General features: G+C 49.6%; 1 protein-coding gene across 4 annotated transcripts in view; it reads right to left on the bottom strand.

Annotated features, from left to right (window-relative positions):
- Positions 1-26,303, bottom strand: part of KCND3 (potassium voltage-gated channel subfamily D member 3) — a 220,283-nt gene extending 193,980 nt beyond the window's left edge. For 2 of the 4 annotated variants that reach the window (XM_015146696.3, XM_015146712.3), the window contains exons 1-2: positions 26,036-26,303; positions 18,148-19,325 (exon numbers count right to left, since the gene is read on the bottom strand). In XM_015146696.3, coding sequence (XP_015002182.1) covers positions 18,148-19,253 — 1,106 coding nt within the window. In that variant the 5' untranslated portion in view covers positions 19,254-19,325; positions 26,036-26,303. 4 annotated transcript variants of the gene reach the window in all.
- Between the last annotated feature and the right edge of the window lie 507 nt (positions 26,304-26,810).

The raw sequence follows: 26,810 nt of genomic DNA, 5'->3' as shown, positions 1-26,810 counted from the left end.
GAGACAATAGCCATGTCACCTCTCCTTGTTGCCCCAGGTGATCTTGAGTGGGCCACCAGATATGTGAGTGAGGCCTTCCTAGACCACCTGTCCCCAGCTGGGTCTCCAATGACCAGGGAGATCAGCTGAGCCAGACCAGACCAAGAGAACTGCCCAGACAACTCAACCCTCCACCACACAGAATCATGAGATATAATAAATGTTTATGATTTAAGCCACTAGATTTTTGGGGGTGGATTGTTACATAGTAAAAGTTAACTGATTCAGAGCCCCACAAAGGAATTGAAGAAGGAGCTACAAAATAGATCCTAAGGAGAACATTGCCTCTCTCAGCTGAGAGAGGCAGCTGAAGGCAGTGGCTAATGGGGTCCTAGAGCCAGAATGCCTCAGGATGAAACCCTTCTCTGTCATTCAGTACTTATGTGACCTTTGACAAGTTACTTAATCTCCCTGTTCCTCAGTTTTCTCACCTGTAAAGCGGGGACGATAGTAATGCCTGCTTGATAGGGCTGCTATGAAATGGAGTTAAACACAGAGCACTGAGAACATGACCTGGTCCACTGTGTTTGGATTTTCCTGTCATTATTACCCTCACAGACAGTCCTGCCAAGGTCCCAATTGTCAAAGAGTTCTTACATGGAGGAAGGGGGCTGACTAGCAGGTCTCTAGTTCCAGTGAGGGCTGGCGTGAGGAAGTGAACTGAGCCTACCGCCACAAGGGACAGAGGTCAGACCTCAGGGGAGACTTCCTGACAGCGAGCATTGCTAGACACAAAGAAGGTAATAGTGGACCTTATGGTTACATGGCCTTCTGTGGACAGAGACGCCTAGGCAGGCTGCACTGCCTCTCCATCGCCACACAAACGTGCACAAAGGGACTTCTCTTCTGAAAGCTTTCCTGCCTAAGCAAAACCTCAGCTTCTCTCAGAATCATCTTATGGCCTTCCTTGAGGCACCATCTCAGGATTCAGAGGGAATTAGTCCTCCACAAGAAAGAAGAGGAGAAGTCATCCTTTATCCCAATCCTGAATCCCACCCACCAGTCAGGGTCTCTGAATTGCTTTGTGATTGTAACTCTATCTTGATTCGGCAGAAGGAGGCAAACAGGCACTTACATGCCATTATGGCTGCCCAGGCTCCCAGCCAGGGCCAAGCAGGGAGGGGAAAGGGACCAACAGTCTTCCTGGGCCACAGTACTGGGCTCTGGGACTTGACTGTCTTCCCTGGCTTGACACACTGCTCTGGTCAAAGCAGATTTTTCACTGAGGATGGCCCAGCTGGGACCCTGAGAGCAGTAAGTGGGGAGGGGTGACTCCTGGGCAGGCTGAAGCCCGGAATGCTAAAGTACAGCCTTCCAACCTGTGGGCTGTAGTACACAGGTGGGTGAGAAGGGGTTACAGGCACGCAGACAGATACAGATTCCCTCCCTCTCCTGGCCTCTGCAGCTCCTGAGGCAGCTGGTGGGGCGGGGGCAGCAGAGCCCTGGTCAATAACCTCCTGCCTCAAGCAGCCTGGCCAGCCCCAGAGGAGCAAGGTCAAAGACACAGCCAGGTGACCACAATGGGAAGCACAGCTCTAAGGGAAAACACTAGCACACTTGGTGCAGGAAAGGCAGCACTAACTCAGAGGGGCTCCTCTCGGAGCAGAATCAAAGTTTGTATTTTTGAAATTCTAGGTGTTACTAGGAGGTAGACACAAGAATAGAATGGAGAACAGAACTTACTCCCTTGCAAAGTCGGGAAAAGGAGGGGGTATTGTCCTCCCCACCAGGGAGGGACTAAGCAATGATGAGAGAGGATCCTGTGAGCTGGGGCACCGGAGGGCTGCTTCCCTCACCTTTCTCCCCATTTTCCGACGTGTGCAATCTTTAACTCTGCCAATGAGCCTGTCATCCAGTTTATCTGGTTCATTTTCTGTGCATGGTGACCACACCTGGCAAGCTGTTCATCACCCTAAAGGGCCTGAACGCACGGTCAGCACGCCAGGAATGTTTGTTGAACAGATAAAGGAAATGGGCAACAGCAGAATCGAAACAACATCTGCAGTCGAAAGCTTTGCTGCACCCCCGCCCAACCCGCCCCCAAACACTAATTCTGTAAACAGGACTGCAAGTCCAAGGACTGCTGAATCTCTCTGGCTCAGGAAAGATCCCCCAGCAATTCCCTCTGGATTCTTCAGGAACAGAGTTGCTTTCTGAGTAAAAGGGGTGTGGAGATTGGGTCAGAGGCTCATCTAAGGACCAGAAGATCCAGCTCTGGATCAGAATGCTGCTTCTGGTGTGAGAGAAGGGTCACCTTTGAAGAGGTAATCTTCCAAGAATGGAGGGAATCTGGATGGCAGGAAGAGGGCAGGAACCTAAAGTTCCCTAAGTCAACAATGGCCCAGGTTACCCTGAGAACTCCCTCCTCCCTCCCAGACCCCTTATGGCCAGCAAAAGCGCACACACACACACACACACACACACACACACACACACACACACACACGCCAGGAGCATGGTGCCAGGTTCTGAGTCTCTCCTTCAACTTCCACTTTTTGCCCAGAGTACTTGCCCTTTCCAGCTCTCCAAACCAGCTTTCTCATGTGATTTACACCCTCCTATAAATTCTAGCTCTTCTGTGATTTCTCTAAGTGGAACAGATTGATGATCCCCTTGCAGCCCCTATCTGGATAGGAAATGTCCCCAAATTACATATGCCATTCCAAATTTGGGCACACCCTCCCTCATGTCATTCCGTGAAATGCACAAACCTTACACTGAACTCCTGCTTGTTTAGAAGTTTTATCCCTCAGTATGTTTGATTCGCACATGTGCAGGTGCCTCTCCCTGTCCGAAGTGAGCCAGCAGGACCATGACAAGGCGGCAATGGACCAGTATACATCCACTGAGCCCCTCTGTGTGCCAGGCACTCTGCTGGGAGCTGGGTTCCAGGACAATTGCCCCGACTTTGGGGAACAAGGGCTGCCGATGCAAGCAGGGCTTGTTTAGGAGGCTTTCAGATGGTGGTGACTGGGACTTCCCTACAAGACTCACTCACCTGGCCCACCCCACCAAGCTGGCCTTCCTTGGCACCACCGTGCTGCTGGCTCCCCAGTCCTTATCCCCTCTGCACACTGGAAGGAAAGCCAAGAAGATGCTCGCATCCTGGAGAGAGCCTACACACTTACCCTCTCCCCAGCCCTCTGTGATCATTTAATGGTTGGTTTCATTCAAATAACTCAAGGTAATGTAAGCCATGCTGCCCACACGGATGGTAACAGCAATATATAGATTCCCCTGCATTCTTGCAGGGAACTCATGTAATAAAATAATGGGGGTGGAGAAGAAAAGGGCCATTTACAGACCAACAGGATTACAGGGGAAGAAAAACAAGTTGGTGATGGGGGTGGGAATGTAGGAAACCAGTCACTAGTGGAGGTATCAGTAGGGCTGGGGTGGTAGGAGTCAGCGGAAGGGGTAAGAGCTCTGCTTACCCCCAGAACCCGCCCATTCATGCTGCAAAGGTCCTTGGCTGTTTATCCCAGAGGGCCTGGTGAGGTCCCTGAGTGGTGGCTCACCAGGGAAGCCTCCACTCACTGACAGACTTCACTCTTCCAGGGCTGGGCCTGGGTCACCCTAAGTCTGTGCCAGGATAGATGTATCACAGGTCCTCTTGACACAGAGTCCCCGAATGACTTCCCTGATCTGAGTTTATACCTGCCTTCTAGAACTATTTCGTAACAGAACCTTCCAGTTTCTCAAAGCTCCTGTCTTTCTGAGGTATAGAGAAAGTAGATTTGAGTTCAACACAAAGAGGATGTCAGTGATCACTCACTGTCTCTACCAATGGAATGAACTGCATCAAAAAGGGTAAACTTGTGGGGTATGGAGGCTCACGCCTGTAATCCCAGCACTTTGTGAGGCCAAGGCGGGTGGATGACCTGAGATCAGGAGTTTGAGACCAGCCTGGCCAACATGAAGAAACCCTGTCTCTACTAAAAATACAAAAAAAATGTAGCTGTGGTGGCGCATGCCTGTAGTCCCAGCTACTTGGGAGGCTGAGGCAGGAGAATTGCTTGAGTCTGGGAGGCAGAGGTTGCAGTGAGCTGAGATTGTGCCATTGCACTTCAGCTTGGGCGATAAGAGCAAGACTCTGTCTCAAAAAAAAAAAGGGTAAACTCCCCATTCCTGGAAATATTCAGGCAGACCTCTTGCCCTGTGCTGGGGAGGGTGCTGAAGACAGTCCAGTTCCAAAGGGAATAGCAAACTAGACCCTAAATCTAGGATTTGTGGGGCTTAAGGGTCTGTCTAAGCTCATCCTTTAAAAAGCCTCTTGGTCTCAGGGTTAATGTCTTATGCTTTTCCCCCTCCTGGCCCAACGAGAGGCATTCAGCGAGCTGAATTCACGGTTCCATGCTCTCTCCAAGCACGGCACCTCAGCCCTGTGTGGGCGAGGCTGTTGACCTTGATCTGCATCCTGCCAGCTCACCGTCAAGTACCCTGTTCATCCACCCTGGGGGAGTCCGCAGGCAGGGCCTCCCAGGCCTCTCCGCAGACTTGCATTTCTGATGGCTGCTTTGGTCAAGGACTCTTTAACTTCTGCTTCTTTGGAGGAGAAGAAATGGGAATAGAAGGTCCCCAGTGCACTACCCTCTTAGGGGCTGGTTCGCCAGGGTAAGGATTATCCAGGCTACTGGGCTAATGACCAGTTTACTTTGGAAAAGTGAGAGATTTAAGCCTTGTGCAACTGGTAGGTGAGAATTCATTCAGTCCAACCCCCTCACCATTCAGAAGAGGACACTGAGGACTAGAGCGAGGAAGTGACCTGCCCTAGGTTACACAGCTTGCCAAAGCTGGCCCCACACCCTGACTCCCAATCCAGCAGTCTTGCCAGCGTCCTACAGAGCCCCACTCTAGCCGAAGGATTCGGGCAACCTATGTGAGCCAGCTCAGGCATAAAGCACCTAACTCAGAGCAGAGACACAGCAGCCTCTGCTCCTCGGATAAGAAGCTGACCTTACATGGAAATATTCAGAAAGACACACACAATGCGTGGGAGTGAGGAGGGAGGTGGGCATAATGCTTCATAATCTCTCTGTAAGCCCTGCCCAAACTCTGAGCATGCCAGCTGGGCTGCAGAATTTTTTTATTAATCCACACAACACACTTTTTGCTTGCTTGAGACAAGCTTCTGCTGGAGTGAGGAAAGAAAGGAGAGAAGGGGGATCTGGCTCGGAAGGCAGGGGCACGAGTCCTCAGGTACAAAAATCTCAGGAACTCTAAGCAATTTTTACAAGCAGAAGGGAAATGGGCCACGGAAGAAGGGAAAAAAGAAAAAAAAATATCTAGGGTCACATAAGCTGTATTGATCTTCATCTTTCCTGTGCAAAAATGGCATGAAAAAGAATGAGGCCAACAGCTACAATGTCAGAAGAGCCAGCAGAGGAGAAAGTGAGGATCACAACTTACGAAGAAAGATCCATACCTGGTGACTGGGGGGTTCCTCAGGAAGGCTGTGGGGCAAATGCCTGTCCTGTTACACCCAGGGGTGACATCTCCAGGGGAATCTTCCACCCCCACCCTCAGCCCCATCTACATTATCTCCTAGAACCAGAAGTGGCTGCAGGTCAATGCCAGGACCTACTGCGGAGGGGCATATGGCAGACAGGGGAACCTGTGCTCTGTCACGGGCTTCTGACAGGCTCCCCAACCTGGTCTCCAGAAACGTGGGAACTGGCTTCCAGTTCTCTGCTGGCTGGGCTGTGATCTCTCTAGTGGACTAGGAGGGGACCGGCTGAAAGGCTGAGTGATGCCCAGAGCTGCTATGCAGTGGGTATGGATGTCACCAACTCCCAGACCAGGACACTAGCAACAAGGCTCCCTGGAACCAGAATCTCTCAAGAGCAGGAGACGGCATGAGATTTTAAAAGTTATTATAAAAGATATTTACCTAGTATGCATATTTACAATTTTCCCTCTTTTTTTTTTTTTTTTCGGAGGGGCAAAACCACGAAGCTTACAATACATGAAAGTTTCCCATTTCCTTCTTGTGTGTTTTCCTTCCGTTTCACCAGTATGTGCTTCCCCTGCTGGTGAACCACTGCCTGCCTGCCACAGGTGTCCTTGTCCCTGTTGGCCACACGAGCCTCCATGCCCACCCTCGTGTGCCTACTGACCTCGTCTCCCTTGACTCTGACCTTCCCTTTGTCCATTCTTCATCCATTCTGTGTCCACCCTTCACCCTCAGAACCTTTGCCAACAGAGCCCAAGAGTCTTTGGTCCTGGTGTGGTAGGACACTGGGGGCGCATGCATTTTCCTCTCCTATGCTCAAGTCAGAGGCTGTGGAAGGAGATTTCTCCACCTCCCAGGAAGGCATTTCAGGCTCCCCAATGCCTCCAGTGGCAATTCGGTGGAAAACGATAGGCAAGAGCAGACACCGGTCAGCCCAGTGCCAGTCTGAATCCCAGATTCTCCACTGGTCAGTGGTAGGCTCCAAGCAGGCTTCCTCAGCTACAAAACACAGATAATAGCAATACTGCTCTCATATGGTCACTGGGAGAGCTAAATACGTAAAAATACTTAAGAACATTATAAAGGCTCAATAGTATTAGCTGTTATGATTGCTGTCAATGTTGTTGTTAGGGATAATGACAGTCATCTCACATGTCAGGGTGAACCTATTTCTACTCATTCAATCTTCAGTGGAGTGGCAAACAGCTGTTTCTCCACCTTCTGGCTAACAACCCTAAAGAGACTCAAACACAGCTATTAAATCGTCATTTCTGTTGTGGGGCGGCCTCTTTCCATCTCGAAACCAACTGTGGATGGCACTTTCCTGGGGGGATGCTGGATGGCTGACCCTGCGCACTCTCCTGCTGTGACCCCTTGGCTCACTCCACGTGCAAGCTTGCACGTGGCGAGATCTCGGCTCACTGCAACCTCCACCTCCCAGGTTCAAGAGATTCTCCTGCCTCAGCCTGCCAAGTAGCTGGGATTACAGGTGCCCATCACCACTCCCAGCTATTTTTTGTATTTTCAGTAGAGACAGGGTTTTACCATGTCAGCCAGGCTGGTCTCGAATTTCTGACCTCAGGTGATCCACTCACCTCAGCCTCCCAGTCCTTCTCATTTTAAACATTCATTTGTTGATCATGTGCTGCTCTTACTAAAAGGTCTGCTCCAGATAATTTGCCTGTTCTGTTCACAGATACGTCTTTGGCCTCCAGCATGATGCCTGTTGCATGGTAGACCCACAATATTTGTTGAATAAACAATCAAATGAATTAATGTATTTAATTTTTCCACCAACATGATCTTTTAAGGGCCAACTGAAATGCCACCTCCTCCAAGAAGCCTTCCCTGATCCTTGCCTCCTCCATCTTCTCCTCACACTTTCCTGTCCTTGATTCATGCCTCTGACATTGTTGAGCCCAGAAATGTACAGCTCTGTGAACACAGGTATTTCTCTTACTGGACTAAAGCTCCTAATGAAGCCAGTGGACTCTAATGAAGTCAAAGGACCTCAGTCTGAACCCAGTAATGCTACTACCATGTGGGAGCTTGGGCACAAAATTTTTTTTTTTTTTTTTTTTGAGACGGAGTCTCGCTCTGTCGCCCGGGCTGGAGTGCTTGGGCACAATATTTTAATCTTCTCACAATCTTCTCATATGTAGAATGGGAACCTAACATCCACCTCAAGGGATTTAGTCCCCACCCCTTTCTCTCTTTGCAGCTCCCCATATCAACTAGGACTGGGTCATCTTCATAGTGTCAGCTCCATGCATGTTTGCTGAATTAGTGAACCATCACTTCCCCCAGTTTCTTACCAAGGGCCCAAGACAGATGTCTCCTAGAGGGGGCAGGTCACAGGATGCTCTCAGTGATAACAGCGGGTGCATCTGACATTTTTCTCCAAGGGAAAGGAAGGAGTAAATGAGAGAAGTGGTGTCTTAAGTGTCTGGAAGTTCTGCCAAGAGCTTGGCACTGCAAGAACCAGGACAGTGTCACCCACAAAGGCTGTACCACTCTGAAGCAGCATCACTCTTGGACAAGCAAAAATGGTCCTTGGTCTGTGGCCATTTAGACCCCATGTGCCACCCACATGCCAATGTAAGGGTCTCTTTATTATTATTATTATTATTATTATTTTAGCAAAGCTCATAAATTCTGCTTTCTTGGGTGGGTACTGTTTGTTTAATAATCATTGCCGGAGGCAAAAAAAAAAAAACCCACAAAACAAACAAACAAACAAAAAAACCCTTGTTTTACTCAGAAACCCAATCTGACCTTTTGGCTTCAGCAGAAACACAGTATAAAAGGGAACTTCCACAGGTGAAGACAAGAGACTGAATCCAAGCTTCAGCAAAGCTGTTCACAGACAGCACCAAAGTTTCTACTGGGGGCAGGTGCCAGAGAAGTAGGGCATGAGGCAGGAAATGCTCCCCATGCCCTCTTCTCTTCCCTCCCTTCATCTTTCCCTGGCCAATCTCATCTATTTTTTCTGCTTCAGCTGATGATTTTGGAAACGGCCTGTTTATCCTCTTTCTCCCTGCTAAGCTCCAGACCCATCTTTCCACCTGTCTGCCAGCCACCTCAAGGACACCCAGGGTTAACTGCAAACACCACAGGTCCAAAGTCAAGCTCGCTGTCTCTGTCTTCCCTCTTGACCTCCTGACAACCTGTTCCTTCTCTAAGGAACTCCAACCTCCATACCTCTACTCATGCCAACTCCATACCTCTACTTATCCAGTCTTATAATTCCAGAGTTCTTTTCTTCCTGAGTGTCATTCCATTCCAGTCCTTTCTCTTCTATTTCATTGCAACTGTCTTAGTCAAGCCTTCTTTACCTCTTACCTGGCTTAATCTTCTGGCTGACTGTCCTGTGTCCAAGGGCACCCTTCCACATTCATCCAGAAGACAGCTGCCAAATAAATCTTCCTAATGAATACACACTGGACTACCTTTAGTGGTTCCCTAATGCCTATCAAATGAATTCCTTAGCCTAATATTTTAGGCTCTCTGCATCTCTATCAAATCTTTTGTTACTGCTTTTCTCTAGCTATTTTCCTATTTGTATATCTTAAACACTAGCAAACCAGCATATTAAGCTTCCCAAACATCAAGCCCTTTTGCAATTTATTAGGATTTCCCATTTCCACATATCAAAATCCTATTCACCACTGTTGGTCTAGCCAAAATCTCCTTTCCATGAAGCCAATCGTTCATTCATTAGCAAGTGTTTGTTAAGCATTTATTCTGTACTCCTGATCTTTTCAGCACATGCCCCATTCTCCCTTGTACACTCTCATGGACATACTCCAATTCCCCGCTATACTGACAACTTCTTAGGGACAAGCCTCATGTTTTCTTTATTTCTATATCCCCCAAAATGCCTACTAATATGCCTTGCAAATTCAACTGGATGTTGAATAATGTTTGTTGAACTGAATCAAGATTTGTGCTGCCCATGGTTTTGATATTGTTTAGTTTAATTCTCTTAGTTTTCTTTTCTGCTGAAGTATGCGTGTCCAGAAAGAAGTAAAAATAAACTAATGATACTCCTCAGCAGCTATAAGCCTGTAATTATGGTTAACTCTCGGTTATCCATGCCACTGGAAAAATAGCATTGGAAAAACTCCCACATCAAAATCATAAAAACATTCTTTCCATCAGTCTTTGACATGCATTGTTTAGTTTTTAAGCAGCTGATTTTCCTTTTTAATTGTTTGGCTGATCAGTTGATATCTGCATTTACAGTCTTTCAGTAACTGGCTGGGCAATAGGGATAGAAGGAAAGATGGAGGACTATGCTACTGGGAGAAATCCAGTTCAGAGCGAAACATTTACTTTGTACAACCTCGAAGGCAAGGCTCTGGCCAGTCAGAACATCATAGGCACTTGGAGTGTGTCAGCAGGGCCCCATGGTTTGGCCATTTCTTTTGGATGACTGCAAAGGGTAGAGATTTCCCAGTCTCCTAAACAGCCCACTCTGGTGTCCAGAATTTGCTTTCATATAAAGAAGATAACAAAGTTCCACTGGGACTGATAAGGTTCTGGGATGGAGGGAGGGCTATGTTTCCAGTCCTGCTGGGATCGGAAGAAGCTGGCTGTGCCACTGGAAACCACTGGGTGCAAATCAAAGAAAATGTGATTTGCAATTTTGCAATGATAGCTAGATAATGTAGGGGGGAAGTTCCCCTTTTCCACTTCTGAAGCAAACAAATATCACATGTGGTAGATTCGGCAGCTGCATTAGTTGGGGAAAATTGATGCACATTTCATGTGTCAGGGAGCTGAATCCCAGAGAATGGAGCCAGCCTCCCAGAAAATGGTTTCTTTATATAGTTCATCTATTTATTGTTTGATTGGGTTTTCTGTATATTAAATTCAAGCTGTTCTGCCACTCATGGGCATTATGATGTGTTGGCTCCGTGGGAAATAATGAGGGTGATGGGATTTTACAGCATTGCATTACAAAGGAGGCGTCCCCAGCCTCATCCATCTCTCCATCAACTAGCTTGTGCATGAGGTGGCACTTATATTAAAACGATTTTTCTGATTCAGTTTAATGACACTCATTCGAGTCCTGACACCCAGAATAAGATTACACGAGCTAAATGCAATCTTCCTCTATCCAGTCATGGTCAGCAAAGGCTCAGCTATCTTCCCTCTCCAGTCCTCGTCTTCCCATACACCCGTCATTTGCATTGAGCTAGTTGGAGGGAGGTAGGAGTGGGGAGAAAATGCCTGTGTTCTGGCCAGAGAAAAGCAGACTGGACAGAGGCTGGAGTCTGAACTTGTTTTGGAGGCTGCGGCAGCTGAGCCTTCTGGCAGAAAACTTTGAATACCCAAAAGCATTGTGGGAAGTCCTTCCTGCTTGTCACTAGAAGTTGGTTTGAGGTCAATACTGCACACTTCTTCTGAAGAAATTTCTGGGGGCCTGGTCCCTGTTTCCCAGATTTAAAAAAATAAAAAACTTGGACATCACTAGAGGATGAACACTTAAGATATGAGTATTTGGTAGAGTATCAGCTTCCTGGAAGTGGTTGGTTGTGTGCAGAGCCACCTGCCTGAGGATAGCGGGTGGGAGGTGAGGAGACTCAGAGCTAAAAGTCTCTGCTGCTCTCCCTGATGGGAAAGAGTTCCCAGCTACAGTGGAGCATGGACCAGAGCCCTGCAATGGCCTGGGGCAGGAGCTCCCTCCTGGGTGGGGGGAAACAAAAATACTCGAGTAATTACTGAGGGGCATTTCCCTGCTCCTGAGGAGGGAAATGCTGCCTTTTATTTACACTATCTTGAGGCAGAATAATTGCTGCTCCTCAGGAGGAATCCCGGTTGTGTTTAATGGGTGTGTTTAAAGAGAGAAACTCAAATGAAACCAAACAGAGAGATACAGAGAGAGATTGGGATTGATTTTGAGGGATTCCAGAAAAGATCTGTGAAATGGGCACCAGCCTAGAAATCCCTTTCCAAAAACTGCAGCAATTTGAATTGCTGAATCAGAAGACAAATTCAATGTGATGCTCCCGGTGTGAAGCACCCAAAAGGCTCAAATCCTACCGGTGTGAATTAATCTCTCCCATCTCTGCAGCCTGAAGCCCTGTGGCTTCCTCTGCTGCAGCTATCATAGCTGCTGAGTTTTAGAGTGGCCTCTCTGTTTTCGTGTCTGTGTCAACACTGTCCTCCTCATGGCAGGAAGCACTGTGCCCAGCCACTTGCCAAGTGCTCAGTAAATGTTGCCCGGGGTTGAAAGGAAAGTTCTCTCCAGGTACAGACGCTGCCTGCTTACTGCCAGCATCAGGCCTACTCTGAGATGCTGATGCTACAACTCAGGTGCTCTGGCTTGTTTGTTACATGCTGAGGTCTCGGCTGCCCCTGGCCTTGGAGCCATCCTGTGAGGCCTTGAGATTTCTTCTTGTGAAATGCTTCTCCCAGGGGTAGAGAAGATCTTTAGGACTGTGTCTTCTGAGCCAGTCCCCTGTTGTGGGAGCTGGTGAAGTTTTCAGCTGGCTTGGTGGGAGCAGGACCAACAAGCACTTCCTGAGAAAGCTTCCTGGTGCCTCTACATTCAAATATATGCAGAATTGCTCGCTTCTCCCATTTCCACTGCCGCCACCCTCAGTCCCAGCCACCTTGATTTCTTGCCTGGATTATTGCGTTAGCTTCTCCCTTACAAGGTATTTACTATCTGGCAGCCAGAGCAATCCTTTAAAAATGGAAGTCAGTGGCTCAAAACCCTCCATGCCAAGCAGAGTAAAGACAAAGTTCTTGTGGTCGTCATGAGGACCCTACATGAGCTGATTCCCCTGTTACCTCTCTGGACTCATCTCCTGGTACTCTCCTGTCCCCTGCTCTTGCAGCTTGACCATTTGGACCTTCTTACCTTTTCAAGAACAGCATACCAAGGCCCCTCCTGCCTGTTAGACTTTGCCTGTTGGACTTTGCATTTGCTATTCCCTCTGCCTGGAATGCTGTTCCCCAAGCTATCCTCATTCCTTCAGGTCTCTGCTCGAATATCTGAGAGGCCCTTATTGACCTCCTAACATGAAATAGCAACTATCCCTTGCTATGCCCAACCCTGCACAATCAGCACTCCACAATTGTCATATCAGGCTTTAATTTTCTCTGCAGCCTGATAAGATGTATTTGTTTATTTGCTGTTGGGTGCTGTCCACTAGAATGTAAGCTCCACAAGATCAGAGACTATTTTCTTCTCTGCTGTATTCCCAGTGTCTAGTAGGTGCTCAATAAACATTTGTTGAGTAAATAACTGAATGGAGAAAAACATCATGGGTAGAGGGGCTTACCTATGGCCCCCCTTCTCCTCCTCCCTGGCCCCAGAGTCTGCAGGAAAAAGCGTAGCCAGGTAGCCAAGAGTTGGATGCAAACTTCCCTTGTAAGAAAGCCCCAACCCTGCTAAGCCTAAAATCAGAACCACAGAATGCCCTGCCTGACCTCCCTGTCTCTACTCTGTCTACAAATACCATGTCTGACATGACTATATAGCTAACATGTAGATAGCATGTTCATTGGTTCTCATATTGGCAGAAGATGGTTATCAAATGAGAAAACTAAACAAACGAACCTGAGTGAACAAATACTTAATTGAGACACACTATATATCAAGCTCTGTGTAAGCCACGAATCATGCATGATCTCTGGAACAGAGAGCTCACATCCTGGGGGAAAGACACATAAACAGCTGAAGTTCACAAAATGTGGCAATGACAAGACAGAGTAATGCAAGGGCTACAAGAGGAGGCAAAAGAAGTATACCCAGCTCCTGGAGGTGACACGGGGCTGAGTCTGAAGGATAATGTGTATCAGCCAGACACAGAAGCAGAGTGAAGGGTAGTCTCTGGAGCACCAGAAAGAGTATTCAAGTTCAAAGGTAGAGAACTGGGTCTCATTCAATTCATGTTGCCTGAGCCTTACATTGGCTGATGTGCAATCATAGTGCCTGTATATTCTCAGAGCCTGCCATGCTGCCTGGAGTGTAGGAGGCACTCAATAAATGTTGAACGAATGAAAGATTCCTTGTTGAGATGCAGTTCTGCACCCTCGCTTAAGAATTTCAGCACCAGAGAACTGTCAACAAAGAAATGTCAACAGAGAAATGTCAACAAAGAAAAGGCTTTGAGGTCTTCTGTTCCCAATAGGTGTCCTCAGATAAAAGTCCCCTAGGCAGGGACCCACCCCCAGGTAGGTGGACACTATTAGCCAGCGTCCTGGGGCCAAGGTGCTTGGGCACTGGGAGCAGCGTTGATGGGCTCTGGAGGCAGTAGATAAAGATGCAGATAAAATTTCAGGTACTGAAGGGTTAACAAAAACAGATCTCAGACTGGCTCTACTTCTGGCACTATGGGGAGGCTTATCAAGTACCCCATTCTGTAGTGTGCCTGTATCGATCTCCCAGGCTTAGTCTCCCTGTCTCTTGGAACCTCAGGCAGGCCCCTTCCAGGATTATGTTTTAAAGTGAAATGCAAATCACCTGGAGGCGGCTTCCTGCTTGGAAGAAGTAAAAATCAATTCTGTTTTCATTAAAGTGATTTTTGGACACTGTCAAATGCTCTCTCATCTCAGAGCACGGGGTGACAGACAGGCTGCTGGTCTCAATTACATAACCGAGACAACCAGTAGCAGTGGGCCATCTCATCAGGATCAGACACTGCTCTGAACCCCTCCCGAAGATACCCAAGAGCAGCCTCATCCAAACCAGGCCTGGAGCTGGCCTCCCCTGGTCCTTGTGGATGCTTGCTCGCAAGGCTTTCCTCCCACATGCTCTCCTCTTTCCCAGACCCTCCGGAGCTTCTCCCATGGACTGTCCGGGACAATCATGATGCCAAATGAAATTAAGAAGGGAAATCTGCTTTGAGAGAGTTTACGTCATATAATGCATTCTCAAAGTAGTTAGGTTGGTCTTATTTAAAATTGGGAGTTCTATGTTATCCCTTCCCTCTGTTAACTGAGATAACTGAGGATTGATTTTATTTATAGCGTCAATTATGAGGATGGAAATTAATCCTCAAATGGGGCATTTGGGAACTCAGCTGTCAGGGGGCTCAAGGGAAACCTGGGCAGAGCATCAAGGGTCTTTCCCAATAGCACAAGAGGCTGCAAAGGAAAGCCATCCTCAAGCCCTGACAGCAGCTGGGCTGTTATTGTTCTTGTGTGCTTAAGGTATTCTGAGATATTAACTAAACGGTAATAATTGGTTCCAGGAGATCTCTCCCTGGAGGACACCTGAGTAACTCATCAAAGAGGTGCTGGGAAAGCAGGCAGAGAGGGCAACCAGAGCAGGAAGAGTGAATGTCTTTACTCCGTGTATCAGCTCTCCGTGCATCAGTCGGCTCTGCCCTGCAGAAGAGCTGGAGACAGTCCCGCTCCGGACTGGAAACAGGAACTCAGGGAAGGACCAGGGAAGGGAGTGTCTGGAGAAAGGAAGAGGTAGATGTCTACTGGGAGCTGTTGGAAGCAACTGAATGATGGCAAGATATTGGTCCTTGGTATTCCATGGCCACTTGGGACTCAAATGCCATGTAGAGTAAGAAAAAGATGGACTTTCTGGAATGGTTGAACAAGGCTACAATTAACCATGAATGTGGTCAGGACAGAAACTAGCCACGGAAGAGGGAAAAGTTTCCAGGGTCAAGTCAGCAAAACGTCCAGTAAAGACAAGAAGATCTCCACAGTACTGCAGGGCAGCGCAGGGAATAGATCAGACACCAAGTAAAGGCTGGGACCAGGGCTGGGGCAGATTACATATATCTGAGGGGGCTTCAGGCTGTGCAGGCTCAAATCTCAGATCCACCTTCTAGAGAGAACAAGTAGGTCTAGAAGGGACTGAGAATAGTATCAGGTCAAACAAATGGAAGAGTCACTCCATTCACACTGGTTCATCCATTAAAAGCATTTTGCCAAGCACTTGCTATGTATAACCAAGCAACGAGCCTGGTAATGGTGTCAACTGCCAACTCAGGTCAAAGTCAAAGTAGCCTGACCCAGCAATGAGCTGCACTAGCCAGGACAGAGGGAAAGAAAAAGGTTGCTTTCTCATTACTTATCTGAGTTCAAGGAAGACACTACTAAAGGTTTCCTTTCTTGCCCGTTTGTTTCTCCTCCCAGAAGCTAGACATTTAAATGCATTGGGAAGGTAAAACAAACTTGTTCATTGTCAGATGTGGGGTGAGGGAGCCCACCAGGTCCACATTCAGGGAAAACACGCTTCTCCCTAATGCAGGCACCCTTCCTTTCACCCTCCAGCAGAATCTACCAGTGCCCTCCCAAGAAAGTAAAAATGAGATCAAGATAGTCCACCTTGATGCTGGACTTGCCCCTTAATCTACAGGGTGAATGATAAAAGAAGTCAGCGGTTTCCCCAGAGCATTAAAACATGGATTAATCGCCATTAATTTCTAGGCAGTATTTAAACTGCTCAGAAGGAAATGCTTTATTTTTAAAATCGCCGTGTGTCTGGTACAGTGCCTGACACATAATACTCATTGGGCTGATGCTTTCTTGACTGGCAATATGACTAGAAGAGAGTATCACACCCTGAGGCCATAATAAAAAAGTAATAACCCTGAAGGTCTGATTTCTACCTAGGGGACCTGATGGCACGGGAATGAGTAGTAAGGTGAAAGGAGAAAGGGCATTGAAGCAGCCAGATTGGTATTTGAAAATTAGTTCTGCTCCTTATCAGCTACGTGACTATGGAAGTTTATATAATCTCTCTGAGCCTCAACTTCTGCATCTTCATAGGGTATAGAATTTTTTCCAACCTTGCAGGGCTGTTGTAAAAACTTAAAGAGATAATATATGCAAAGTTCTTAGTACACTGTCGACATATAGTAGACAATCATATGCTGTTATACTACTAATAAAAAGCAACGAGCAGGTGGTTATCAGCATGCCTGTTTTCCTCCACATGGCTATCCTGAAGGATCTCTCTGGTGTCATGAGTCCCATCAAGGGGCATCTGAGGGCACTGGGCAGTCAGAACCACATCAGGAGCTTGACTAGAAGTGGAAGTGAGGTGTCGGACCACGGGTGAGGTCCCCTTCAGGAAGGTGAAGGGATGGCTAGGGTCAGCCTAAAAGGGATAAAGATGACCTCCTGACAGCACAACTTCTCCAGCCCATTTTATCCCCAAAATACCCCACTGCGCCAAAAAGCCCACATCTGCCACCTGAACCAAGAGAAACAAGGTCAAATGACCAAACATTCTTACCCACTCTGGGCGAGCAGCCATTTGAAGTGTGTGTGTGTGTGTGTGTGTGTGTGTGTGTTGGAGTGGGAGGAAGGGGCAGGGTGGTTCTGTCAGACAGATGAGAAGTAAAGGGAATGCCTTAATCAAATGTGGCCTTCACAAATGGATGGTGACACCCTTGCTCTTCCCCTTGCTACTCCCTCACTCTCCTGTGTGGCAGAATGACAAATGTAATCATTTTAAAAGTTCTCATCACCTGCTCAGTCATTCCCAATAAGCATATGCAGCACTATGGAAAACCCGACACTACTGCCTCCGGGTTTTGGCCAGGAAAAAAAATAAAATAAAATCACCAGGACACCACCAACCAAACTGTCAAAGACAAAATAAAAAGCTTCATGAATTCTCCATCAGCAATAAAATGCTTCCTGGCCTAAGCAAATATAGACCCAGTATATGAATTGTGTAGGGATTTTGCATTCAGCTCCATGGTTTCTAATAGCTGAGGCAGAAACCCCTAAGAAATCTATGTTTCCATAAAGCCATCTCTACTGGCTCTAATCCTGTTAGGGTGAAGATTAAAATCTCTTTCCCGAGCTCCCTTCCTCTGATGGAAAGCTTCACATCCCAGCATCATGGATACATTTCTGTGACCTCAGCTGGAGAGGGGACCTCAGAGAGACAGAATTACCATGACCTCCCCGAGCACCTGTCCCTCCTTCTGATGTCCCTGCTTCTGTGTCTGACCACATGATCCATTCAGACCATCTCACAGTCACCCAGGTCATTCAATCACTGACTCAGACTAAGAAAGCAAGACCGATACTGCTTTAGAAAGAAAGAATAAACCAGGTGCCTCACTTTGCGGAAAATCCAGGTTCAGAGTCACTTAGAGAAAGTCTGCTCAGAGCTACTGAACCCTTGAGTGTCTGTGGCAGCACAGGAGAAAAGCACGACAAATGGGAAAATGGCCTGCAAATATACTACAAAGAAAAAATGCAGAAAGGATCCCAAAAGAGTGCTCTTGGTGTCTTCTGCTAATGGACATCTGAACCCGCCCAACTTCTCAACAGTCTCCTCCCTCCCCAACCACTGCCCTGACCTTCTCCCCAAGCAGCCCCTATATGCACGGATGCATATACGAATGCAGACATCACCTCACCCCGAGACTTCACACGCACACAAGGCACGGCTGAAAAAAGAATTGGTGACTTAATTTTCTTAGTTCTATAAAACACATGCCCCCACCTCAAAAAGAAAACTCAATTCCCATCAAGCCACCACCCCCAAACAGATTACTCATGGGCTTTCCCTTTCCCATACAGCAACTCCCCCTGCCCCCACCACCTGGGTAAGGGACTCCCTCCTCCTCTCCCCATGGTGACACCATCAAGGCTTCAGAGGCCATCCAGCTGTCCTCCAACCTCCATCCTGGTTTCATCCACCAGTGCTGACTTACCCCAGTGTGGTCATGGTGACAATGGTGTACCAAAATGAGGCAGGGATGCTTGTGAACTTGCTGGCCGAGGAGCCCTTCTCGGCATAAAACATCACAGTGGCAAAGATGATGATGGCCATGGTGAGGGAGAAGAGGAGAAAGCCCAGTTCGGAGGCACAGCTCTTCAGTGTGTAGCCCAGGATCCGCAGGCCCTGGGAGTGGCGGGAAAACTTGAAGATCCTGAAGACGCGGAAGACCCGGAGCGTGACGAAGGCGCCGGACACGTCCTCATTGTTGGTCATGACCAGGCCGATATAGTAGGGCATGATGGCCACCACGTCGATGATGCTCATGACGCTGCGGATGAAGCGGTAGCGGCTGGGTGCCGCGAAGAGCCGCAGGAGGTACTCCACGGTGAAGATCATGACGCACGCCGTGTCCAGGCAGAAGAAGGCCACCGAGTAGCGCTCCCCGCACGGCAGCTCCTTGCTGCCCGGGACCGTGCCGCACGGCACCGTCTCCACCACATTGGTGATGACCGAGACGGCGATGAAGAAGCCAGTCACGTAGTAGAAGACCAGGGCCAGCGTGCTGGTGTGGGGGTTCTCGAAGGCCCGCCACATGGTCTGGCGGAAGCTGAGCGAGGGCATGGACTCCTGGTTGTTCTCCGAGTCATTGTCGTCCATGAGCCGCTCGGCGTTCTCCCTCTTACGGTCCTTGTACTCCTCGTAGCAGCAGTCCCCGATGATCTCAGGGAGGATGCCGTAGAAGGCCAGCTCATCGTCGTAGGCAGAGATGCATTCGTAGCGCGGGTAGTGCAGCTTCCCCGTGCGGTAGAAGTTGAGCACGCAGCGGAACACCTCGGGGTCCCGGTCGAAGAAGTACTCCTTGGTGTCCTCGTTGAAGAAGAACTCCTTCTCCGTGCTGCCCAGCAGGGTGTCCGGGTAGCGCTCCAGCGTGGTCCTCCAGGTCTGGAACCTCCGCCCACTCACGTTGAGGACGATCAGTTCATCCTGCCGCTTGTTCTTGTCGGCCGGGGCCAGGGGCATGGGGCAGTTGGCCACCGGCATCCACCCGATGGCCGCAGCCCGGGCAAAAGGCAGCCAGGCCGCAACTCCGGCTGCCATGGTGACTCCAGCTCTTGGGCCGGCAGCCGCGCGGACACTGTGCACACCAGCTTGGAGTTAGTTCAGCAAACCCTGGGAGACAGGAAGGGAGAGAGAGAAGGGGTGAGTCCATATCGACGGGCAGGTAAGAAATGGGACACAGGAAAGGATCACTGGTGAGTGAAACGGCCAAAGTCTCCAGGGCAGATTAATAAAACTGAAATCCCCCCACAGAGAGGTGACTTGATTCTTTGCCATCCAGACACTGGGAGAACACCTAGCTCCCGGAGCTCAGCTGGGTAGGATCGCCAGATGTTGCTGACTGCCTAACAAATCGTCAAGTTCCAAGAGGGCTCGGAAGCATTTGGAGGGAAGGCCTCTTTAGCAGGAAGATCTGGCAAGATGTGGGTAACAATCAGCTCTGAAAGGTTATGGCGTTATTACCAATTTAAATTGGAAGAGGGTAAATGAGTTCTTATTAAATGAATTTAAAAGTGGGATAAACATGCTAATTTTTATTTCACTCTTTCACCCACTGGGATAATCAGGAATGGGGTGTAGATGAGGGAGATCAGGTAAACAATTCTTTCTACACCTCCCTGGTGAGGAGGCGGCTGGGGCTGCCCAAGCCCAGAATATTCTCTGAGATGGCAGATGACCACCAGGATTGGTGAGGTTCTCTCCCCAACTCCCATGGAGAAGGCTCTCCCTGACAAAGTGCTACTCTGTGGGACACTCAGCCCCTACTCCTTGCCCTAGCAACCTAGTATCAAATTTTTCCCCTCAGACCCTCAGAGCCATGATGGAAAGATGTGGGAAAGGTGGTGAGGCCAGGCGGGGTCTCTTTCCCTGCTCTGTGAAGGGCATCTTGGCTTCTTGGTTCACTGACTTCGATGCATCGTCTCTTTCCCTCCCCAGAGGAAGCCGATCCACGCTCACTGCCGTCCCTAGATTCCTCTCCTCCCGTCTCCATCTGCCCACCATCCATAGCTCCCTCAGGTTATATAACAACACTCCTTCCCATGGCAGCCTCTCTCACCTGGCCCCCACTCCACCCTCAGAGATTTTTCCAGAGCCGGGCCACCCTGTCCCTTTACCTCTCTAAACCACACTGCATAAGCACTTCCCCATTACCTGTGTGGACAGAGGGAGCAATAGCACGGAGAATTATATTTGGCTTTGGGAAGCAGATTTACCTTTCCAAATCTGGCTTTTAAAAGATGATAGTGAAATCGCTCTGCAGTCCCCAAATGTATACCATCTGTGGGAAGGCATGTGGTGACACAGAAACACACGTAACAGAAATTGGAAATTGTTTGGGGTTGACACACTCATCTCCACTAATCCTAAACTGATCACACAGAACAAATCCTAACTCGGAATTATTTGGGCCCTCTAGAATTCAGCTGCTGTGATTCTATGTTTAAATAAATGAGGAAGAGGTGAGTCTTGGAAAATTTTTTCTGTTACACAAAGACTTGTATAGGGAGTCGATCTTCATCTCTCCCTATAAACCTGCTTCACCTTCTCCTGACTCCCAACTCTTCGAGGTTTTTCAGATCTCTACCTCCCTCAAACTCCTGAGCTGCCACTGGCCTTTTCTGCTCAGATGCCTCTGAAGTGGACAGGTTTAAACAGAACCTGCCTCCTTGTAAAAAGCTGCTGTTCGCCTTTTCTTCATGACATCCCTAACCGCAGGGCTGTCACCTTGACCATTTTTCTCTAAAGAGTTGCCAAATAATAGGCAATAGCTCTTACTGCCCTCATGAAGGCCCAAAGTCCCTCGGGCCTCCTTCCCATGGACCTTCTTGTCGCTCACTCTCACACCCCACCCGGTTTCTCCTGTTCCCCTGAAATCCATTCTGCTCAGTGTTATCTCCCTAAAGCAAGGTTCTGATTGTATGTTACCCCATGACCTACAAAATAAAGTCCAAACTCCTGGCCTGGCATTCCAGTATTCCCACAAATAGATCCTAGCTTCATACTCCAGCCCAATGGCCCATGTACCCGTCCTAGTCTCCAGCAATAAGACCAAGACCTGTTCATGGACAGACCCTGGGGAGGTCTGCCTCTGGACCACTCTTCCTTCTCATGAGAATATCCTTCCCCTGGACCCCTCCTATTAGAATCCTACCTATTCATCACCCTCTCTGTGATGCCTTCTCCTCTCCCCACTATGAGATTCTCTTCTTCCTCTGGGGTCTTGACTTATTGTTTGCCCTCTTCCCTAGCACCTATCACCCCACAGCTAGGATTACACATACTTTATACACATATTATTAATAATGACTAACAATTGAGCACTTACACTATGCAAGGCATTACACTAACTATCTCCCATAGATTATCTCATTTAACCCTCACAGCAACCCTAGGAAGAAGAGTCTGTTGTGTCCCCCATTTCATAGATAAGGAAAGCTAAAGCTTACTGAGACATAGCAGTCTAACAACCCCAAAGCGGCAGAATAGGGATTCCACCTCAGGCAGTCTGCTGAGGGCTGACGGTGTGCCGGGCACAGTACCACACACTTACATTGAGCATCTCAAGAGATCTCACCAACAACCCTGAGGAGTAGACACCACTGTAGGCCATATTTTTTCTACAAAAGAAAGATGAAGCATAAGGAGTTGTAATAATTGTCTAAAGGATGTAATAAGTAGGCGCAGCCATTAAAGCCAGGCAGACTCAATGTGGAGTTCAAGAGTACAGCCAGACCACTCCCCAACCTTCCCTATCCCACACTAAGCTCTTCTGGGCAAAGGCCGAGATGCCTCCACTTTCATATCACAACCCAGAAGGCAGCATAGTGCACTGCATCAGTAGGTGCTTGAGCTGGGACCCCAGTTTTATAGGTGCCATTTTTTCCCCATTAACTTTACTCTATGCCTTGCTAATATATTTCAGGGGTTGCCAAGGGTGAGCGTTCTGTCTCCAAACAGACAGTAAAATCTGAAGACAGATCTGAATCAAAAGAATCCAATTCAAGTATCTGCCTCTGACTCAGTCAAGTTTTCTAAAGAAGCCAATCTCTGCCTCAGTTTCCCCATCTGCATGCTAAAGGGAATTGTCACAGGGCCCTTCTCTCTCTAATAAAGGGAGGTTGAGTCAGATGCTACAGAAGATAACAGGAATGACAATGACATTTCCCGTAAGTGTCACTGCTCAGAACAGAAAAACAGCACAGGCCTGATGAGCTCCTGATTACTGGAACCGAGGAACTGAGGAAAGAATGGAGGTCGTTCATGCATGGCAGTGGGTAATTCACATGCTACTGATAGACGAGTCGGGAACACATCCTGCATTGTATTTCTTTCTAGAAGAAATTTACCCTTCTAACTATACTTTGTTTAGGATTAGGAGACTTAGTAGTTCCTCAGCATGCACTTAGCTAGGATTTATTTCTAATGGGCAAGGGATGTTTGAGAAGCAAGTCCACAAGTTCAACTCTGTTCACAGGTGATTCCAATTCAGAGTTGGTTACATTTATTGAGCACCGACAATGCTCTGGACACTGTCTGAGACACTTTTACACACAATATTTAATTTATTCCCACTAAAATCCTATGATAGAGGCTTTTCTGCCCAAAGCTTACAGGTAAGGAGAGGGAAGTTCAGAAGTCTCCTTCAAAGTGGCTAAGTTCTATGTATATATATAGGAGCTGACAATTTTCAAATAGACCATTGATCACCTCACTGCCAACTGGCTTTCCTGATCTAGGTGTTGCCCAATACTGATATTCCCAACAGAAGACAGCAAGATGCAGAGACTCCTTTCCCTATCTTCCCCAGGCAGCAATGAGCAAGGGCTCATGAGGCCTTGCAATTCCAGTTTCAATCCCACCCTCAATTTGTGAAAGCAAGCCATGATCACCCTCTGGGCCTCAGAGTCCTCCTCTGTAAATTGAGAATTGGACAGAAACGTGACAAAAGACCATTTGGCTCAAATGATCCCTGATTCCACTGGATCCAGGACATCAAGTCTGTAACTTAGTTCTCATTCAGACCTCTTAATGACAGTCACCCATGCAAAGAAGGAAGTAGAGCATCTGGGCTTGTTGCTGTGAGGATGGAGTTAGCCTGAGCCTCAAGGTAGCAAAGGGAGTTCTGGGAATTCCTGCTGAGGTTGGTGCTCTGCACAGGGCACATAACCTGTGTCACTTGGTACCCAGGGGCAATTCAAGGCCTGGTCTACCCACAGACCCTTGGCCACCTTCCTAGAGAGTAAAGGAGACCAAGTTCCCAGACTCTCAGCCCTGGACCTTTGATCTTTAACATCCTGTTTCATCCCAGAATAAAGCTCAGAGAGGCAGAATCTTGAGGGGGTTCAAGAGGCAAAAAGTAAGAGACCACTGAATTATAGGCACCCTGTGGAACCCTGTGTGGCCAGACACAGAGTTCTGCCCCCTGAGAGGGTGATGCCCTTCCCCTTTCATTCTCCTAGTCCTGCTCTACCCGGATTCCCAAGTTTTAATACCTGCCCCTGCCAAGCTGAGTCTCATCACCTTCTCCTCTCTACCCTAAGCCAATCTCCAAAAACCGGTAGTGTTTTACAAACTGCTTTCAGATGAATAATTGAGAGCTCAGGAGAAGGAAAAATTAACCCCTCCCTATCTTGAGACCATAAAAGCTTCCAGTCCCAAGGCCAAATGTTTACCCGATGCATGAATCCAGGGCAATCTTCCTAAAGAAGGCCAAGCAAGCACCTGCCTGCCTCCAGAGGCTCAGCCGCTGTCCCCCTGGTAAAACATACCAAAAAAGGAGCAATTACCCCATTGTTACTTTCTCTGTGTGTGGGGGTTGGAGGGTGAAAGGGGAGGACAAGTGTCCCACCAGACAACATACCCAAGGCTACACTGGCCATATCCACCCCACAACCCTGCAGGAATGACCCACTCAAGTAGGCCTTCTCCATGGCTTATACAGCAGGGTTCGCACCCTGACAGGAACCAACACCTTCCGGAGCTGGCCTGGGTATGAATTCCTGCAACAGGCACAACAGTGCGGCCCCATTTCCAGCCAATGGCACTGCACATGCCTCAAATGCCAAGGTTTTACTAGGACGTGGACGCCTTACAAATGAAAAATCTGAAGCTATTTTTGTTTTTGGCAGAAGAGTTTGACAGTGGGAAAGATAGGGGGTGGGGGCAGGCTGGAAAAGAGACATTCAAAACAGGTAAGCTCTGAAATGAAAAAGGTGACAAATCCTGGCAAAGGAAAACATTTTCCCCTGCTGTAAAAAGTCAGTTACTCCATTAAACAGCTTCTGTTTTGGAGGTAAAAGGCCAAAAGTGGGCGGAGTGACCAGACAGCCTGTCCTGGGGTTTAACACCTAGCTGAGTACAGGCATAAGGCAGCAAAAAAAGTCATGTCACCAAGGTCTGTCCTTCAATGACCTCAGTGGAGAGCATCTGGAAAGTTACTTTCCACAATCTCACATCACATCCCTTAGCTCAGAATAGGGCTGGTCTGGGGGCAGCGGAAGGTGCCCATGACCCAGAGGGCTTCTCCTGTGTTCACAGGATTTTGGTAGGCAAAGCATGAAACTGACAAGGTGAAACAAGCTGGGGATCCTTGGGGGACAGGCTTGGGACACACGCACAGATCCTCTTCTCCAACAGTGCCACTCCTAGGCTAGCCAGGGCACTTTCCTGAACTCTTTTTCTCCAGCCTCCTTAAGAGCAAAAGGGAACAAGCTACCAACCTCTTTCTCTGGGGGTGGGGGAGAGGGGTCCCTTGTATACTTGCATTTTGTTGCACTCAAGTAGAGACAAGGAAAAAATAAACACATCAATTCCCTTCCTGTGGGCCAACAGGTCCACATGGGGAAATGTACACATGCTTTGTATTGAATTCGTGCACACCCAGGAGCCCTTTCTACAGACAGTAAACATACAGGCTCCCTCGAAGTAAGGTAAACAAGGCATACATTTAACCATCACGTACATTCATGCAAAATACAGCAACGCATGCCTGGTCTTACAAACATCGCATTGTGCCTAGGACCCCGAGAAAGTTCAGACGCTCTCTCTTAAGAAATACACGGACCCTTTTTCTTGCTGTGCGATTTCAGGTCTGGAACCTCAGCCTGTTGCTGACATATCAGGGCTGCCCGGGATAAAAGCAGAACATCCTGGATCGTATTCAAATGTCGACACTAAGCAAGCGCAGGAATTTAGTTGAGTCCAGGTAACTTTGCCCAGTCCCTTCCCGTCCCCCACCTCCAATGTAAACACCTCGCAAAGTGAGTCTTTCGATCCCCCTTCCCCGGGCCTCGACGGCCCTTGGCGTCACGTAGAGACCTTTCCCAGAGCTCGCGGGGTGGAAGCGGCGTCGGGCAGGGCCAGACGGACTGGCCCCCAGCCTCTGGTAGACACACCGCCGGCTCGCCGGGCTGGAGAACTTTGCGAAGCGCCCCAAACCGCTCCCGGTTTCCACTTTCAGCCATTTCTCTCCTTCTCCCCTCACCAAGAGCGGGGACGGAGCAAGGCTTCGCCACCTGTCTCTGGCACCCGCCGAGGGAAGACAGACCAATGGAAAGAGGGCAGAGGTTCACACCCCACCCCCGAACCCCAGCGCCTGGCTGCCCGGAGGTGGCTCCATAGCCCAAGGGAACCGACGCCCCCGGGCCGGCTGCCTGCTCCCCCACGGCACGGGCCCCACCCCCAATCCTTCCGGCGCCCCAGCGCCCACCCACCCGGGCGCGGGAGTGGGAGGGTGCCGCGTGGGCAGCCGGAGCAACAGGCGTGGGAGCAGCGCTCCTCGCACTTCCTGGCTCCAGAAGGCTCGGTCGCGTCCCTCTTACCTTCCGCGAAGCCAGCCCGGGCCCCGCGCCCGGCGCCCCGCGCGCGCGAGGAAGCTGCAGCCGGGAGCCGGGGGCCGCGGAGGCGCCGAGCGCCCAGCAGCGCGGGGAAGCGCCCAGCAGCCGCCGCTTGCGCGGCTCCTCCTCGCCAGCGAAGTCTCGCTCGCTGCCTCCCTCGCTCGGTCGGTTCGTGCGTCCGTCCGTCCGTCCGTGGGGCCCTCCCTCCCCCGCCGCCACTGCCGCCGCCACTGCCGCCGCCACTGCCGCCGCCGCCGCTGCCGCAGCCTCCGCCGCTCCAGCCCCGGCTCGGCAGTGCGTCCCCTCCCCGCCTCGCCGCTCCGCTCGCGGGCTCGCGGGCTCCCTCGCTCGCTCCCTGCCCCCGCCGCTGCCGGCGCCGCGCCGAGCGGAGCCCGGCCGGCCACGGGCTGCCTCTCTCGAGGTCCCTTTCCCGAGGGGGGAGGTGGTGGGGGCGCGGCGCAGGCGGGGCGGGGAGGAGAGGAGAGTCCGGGGGAGGCGGCAAGGCTGCGCCCTCGGCTCTCTTCCGATCCCCGCGGGCCCTGCGGCCCCAGGCCGGGCCGGAGAGCGCCGGGCCGGAGAGAGCCGAGCCGCCAGGCAGCGGAGGGAGAGAGGAGGAGGACCCGGAGTCTCGCCGCGGGAGGGTGCCCAGGGCGAGGGCGTGCGAGGGGGAGTGACTCCGCGCGCGAGGGTGTGTAAGAGTGTGAGTGCGTGTGTGTGTGTGTGTGTGGAGAGGGGCGCGCGCGTGAGCGGGGGGTGGGGA

The sequence above is a fragment of the Macaca mulatta genome, chromosome 1 (genome assembly GCF_049350105.2).
Source record: "Macaca mulatta isolate MMU2019108-1 chromosome 1, T2T-MMU8v2.0, whole genome shotgun sequence".
Taxonomy (NCBI): Eukaryota; Metazoa; Chordata; class Mammalia; order Primates; family Cercopithecidae; genus Macaca; species Macaca mulatta.
The sequence above is the reverse complement of the archived record's forward strand: the minus strand, read 5'-3'. Positions and strand labels throughout refer to the sequence as shown.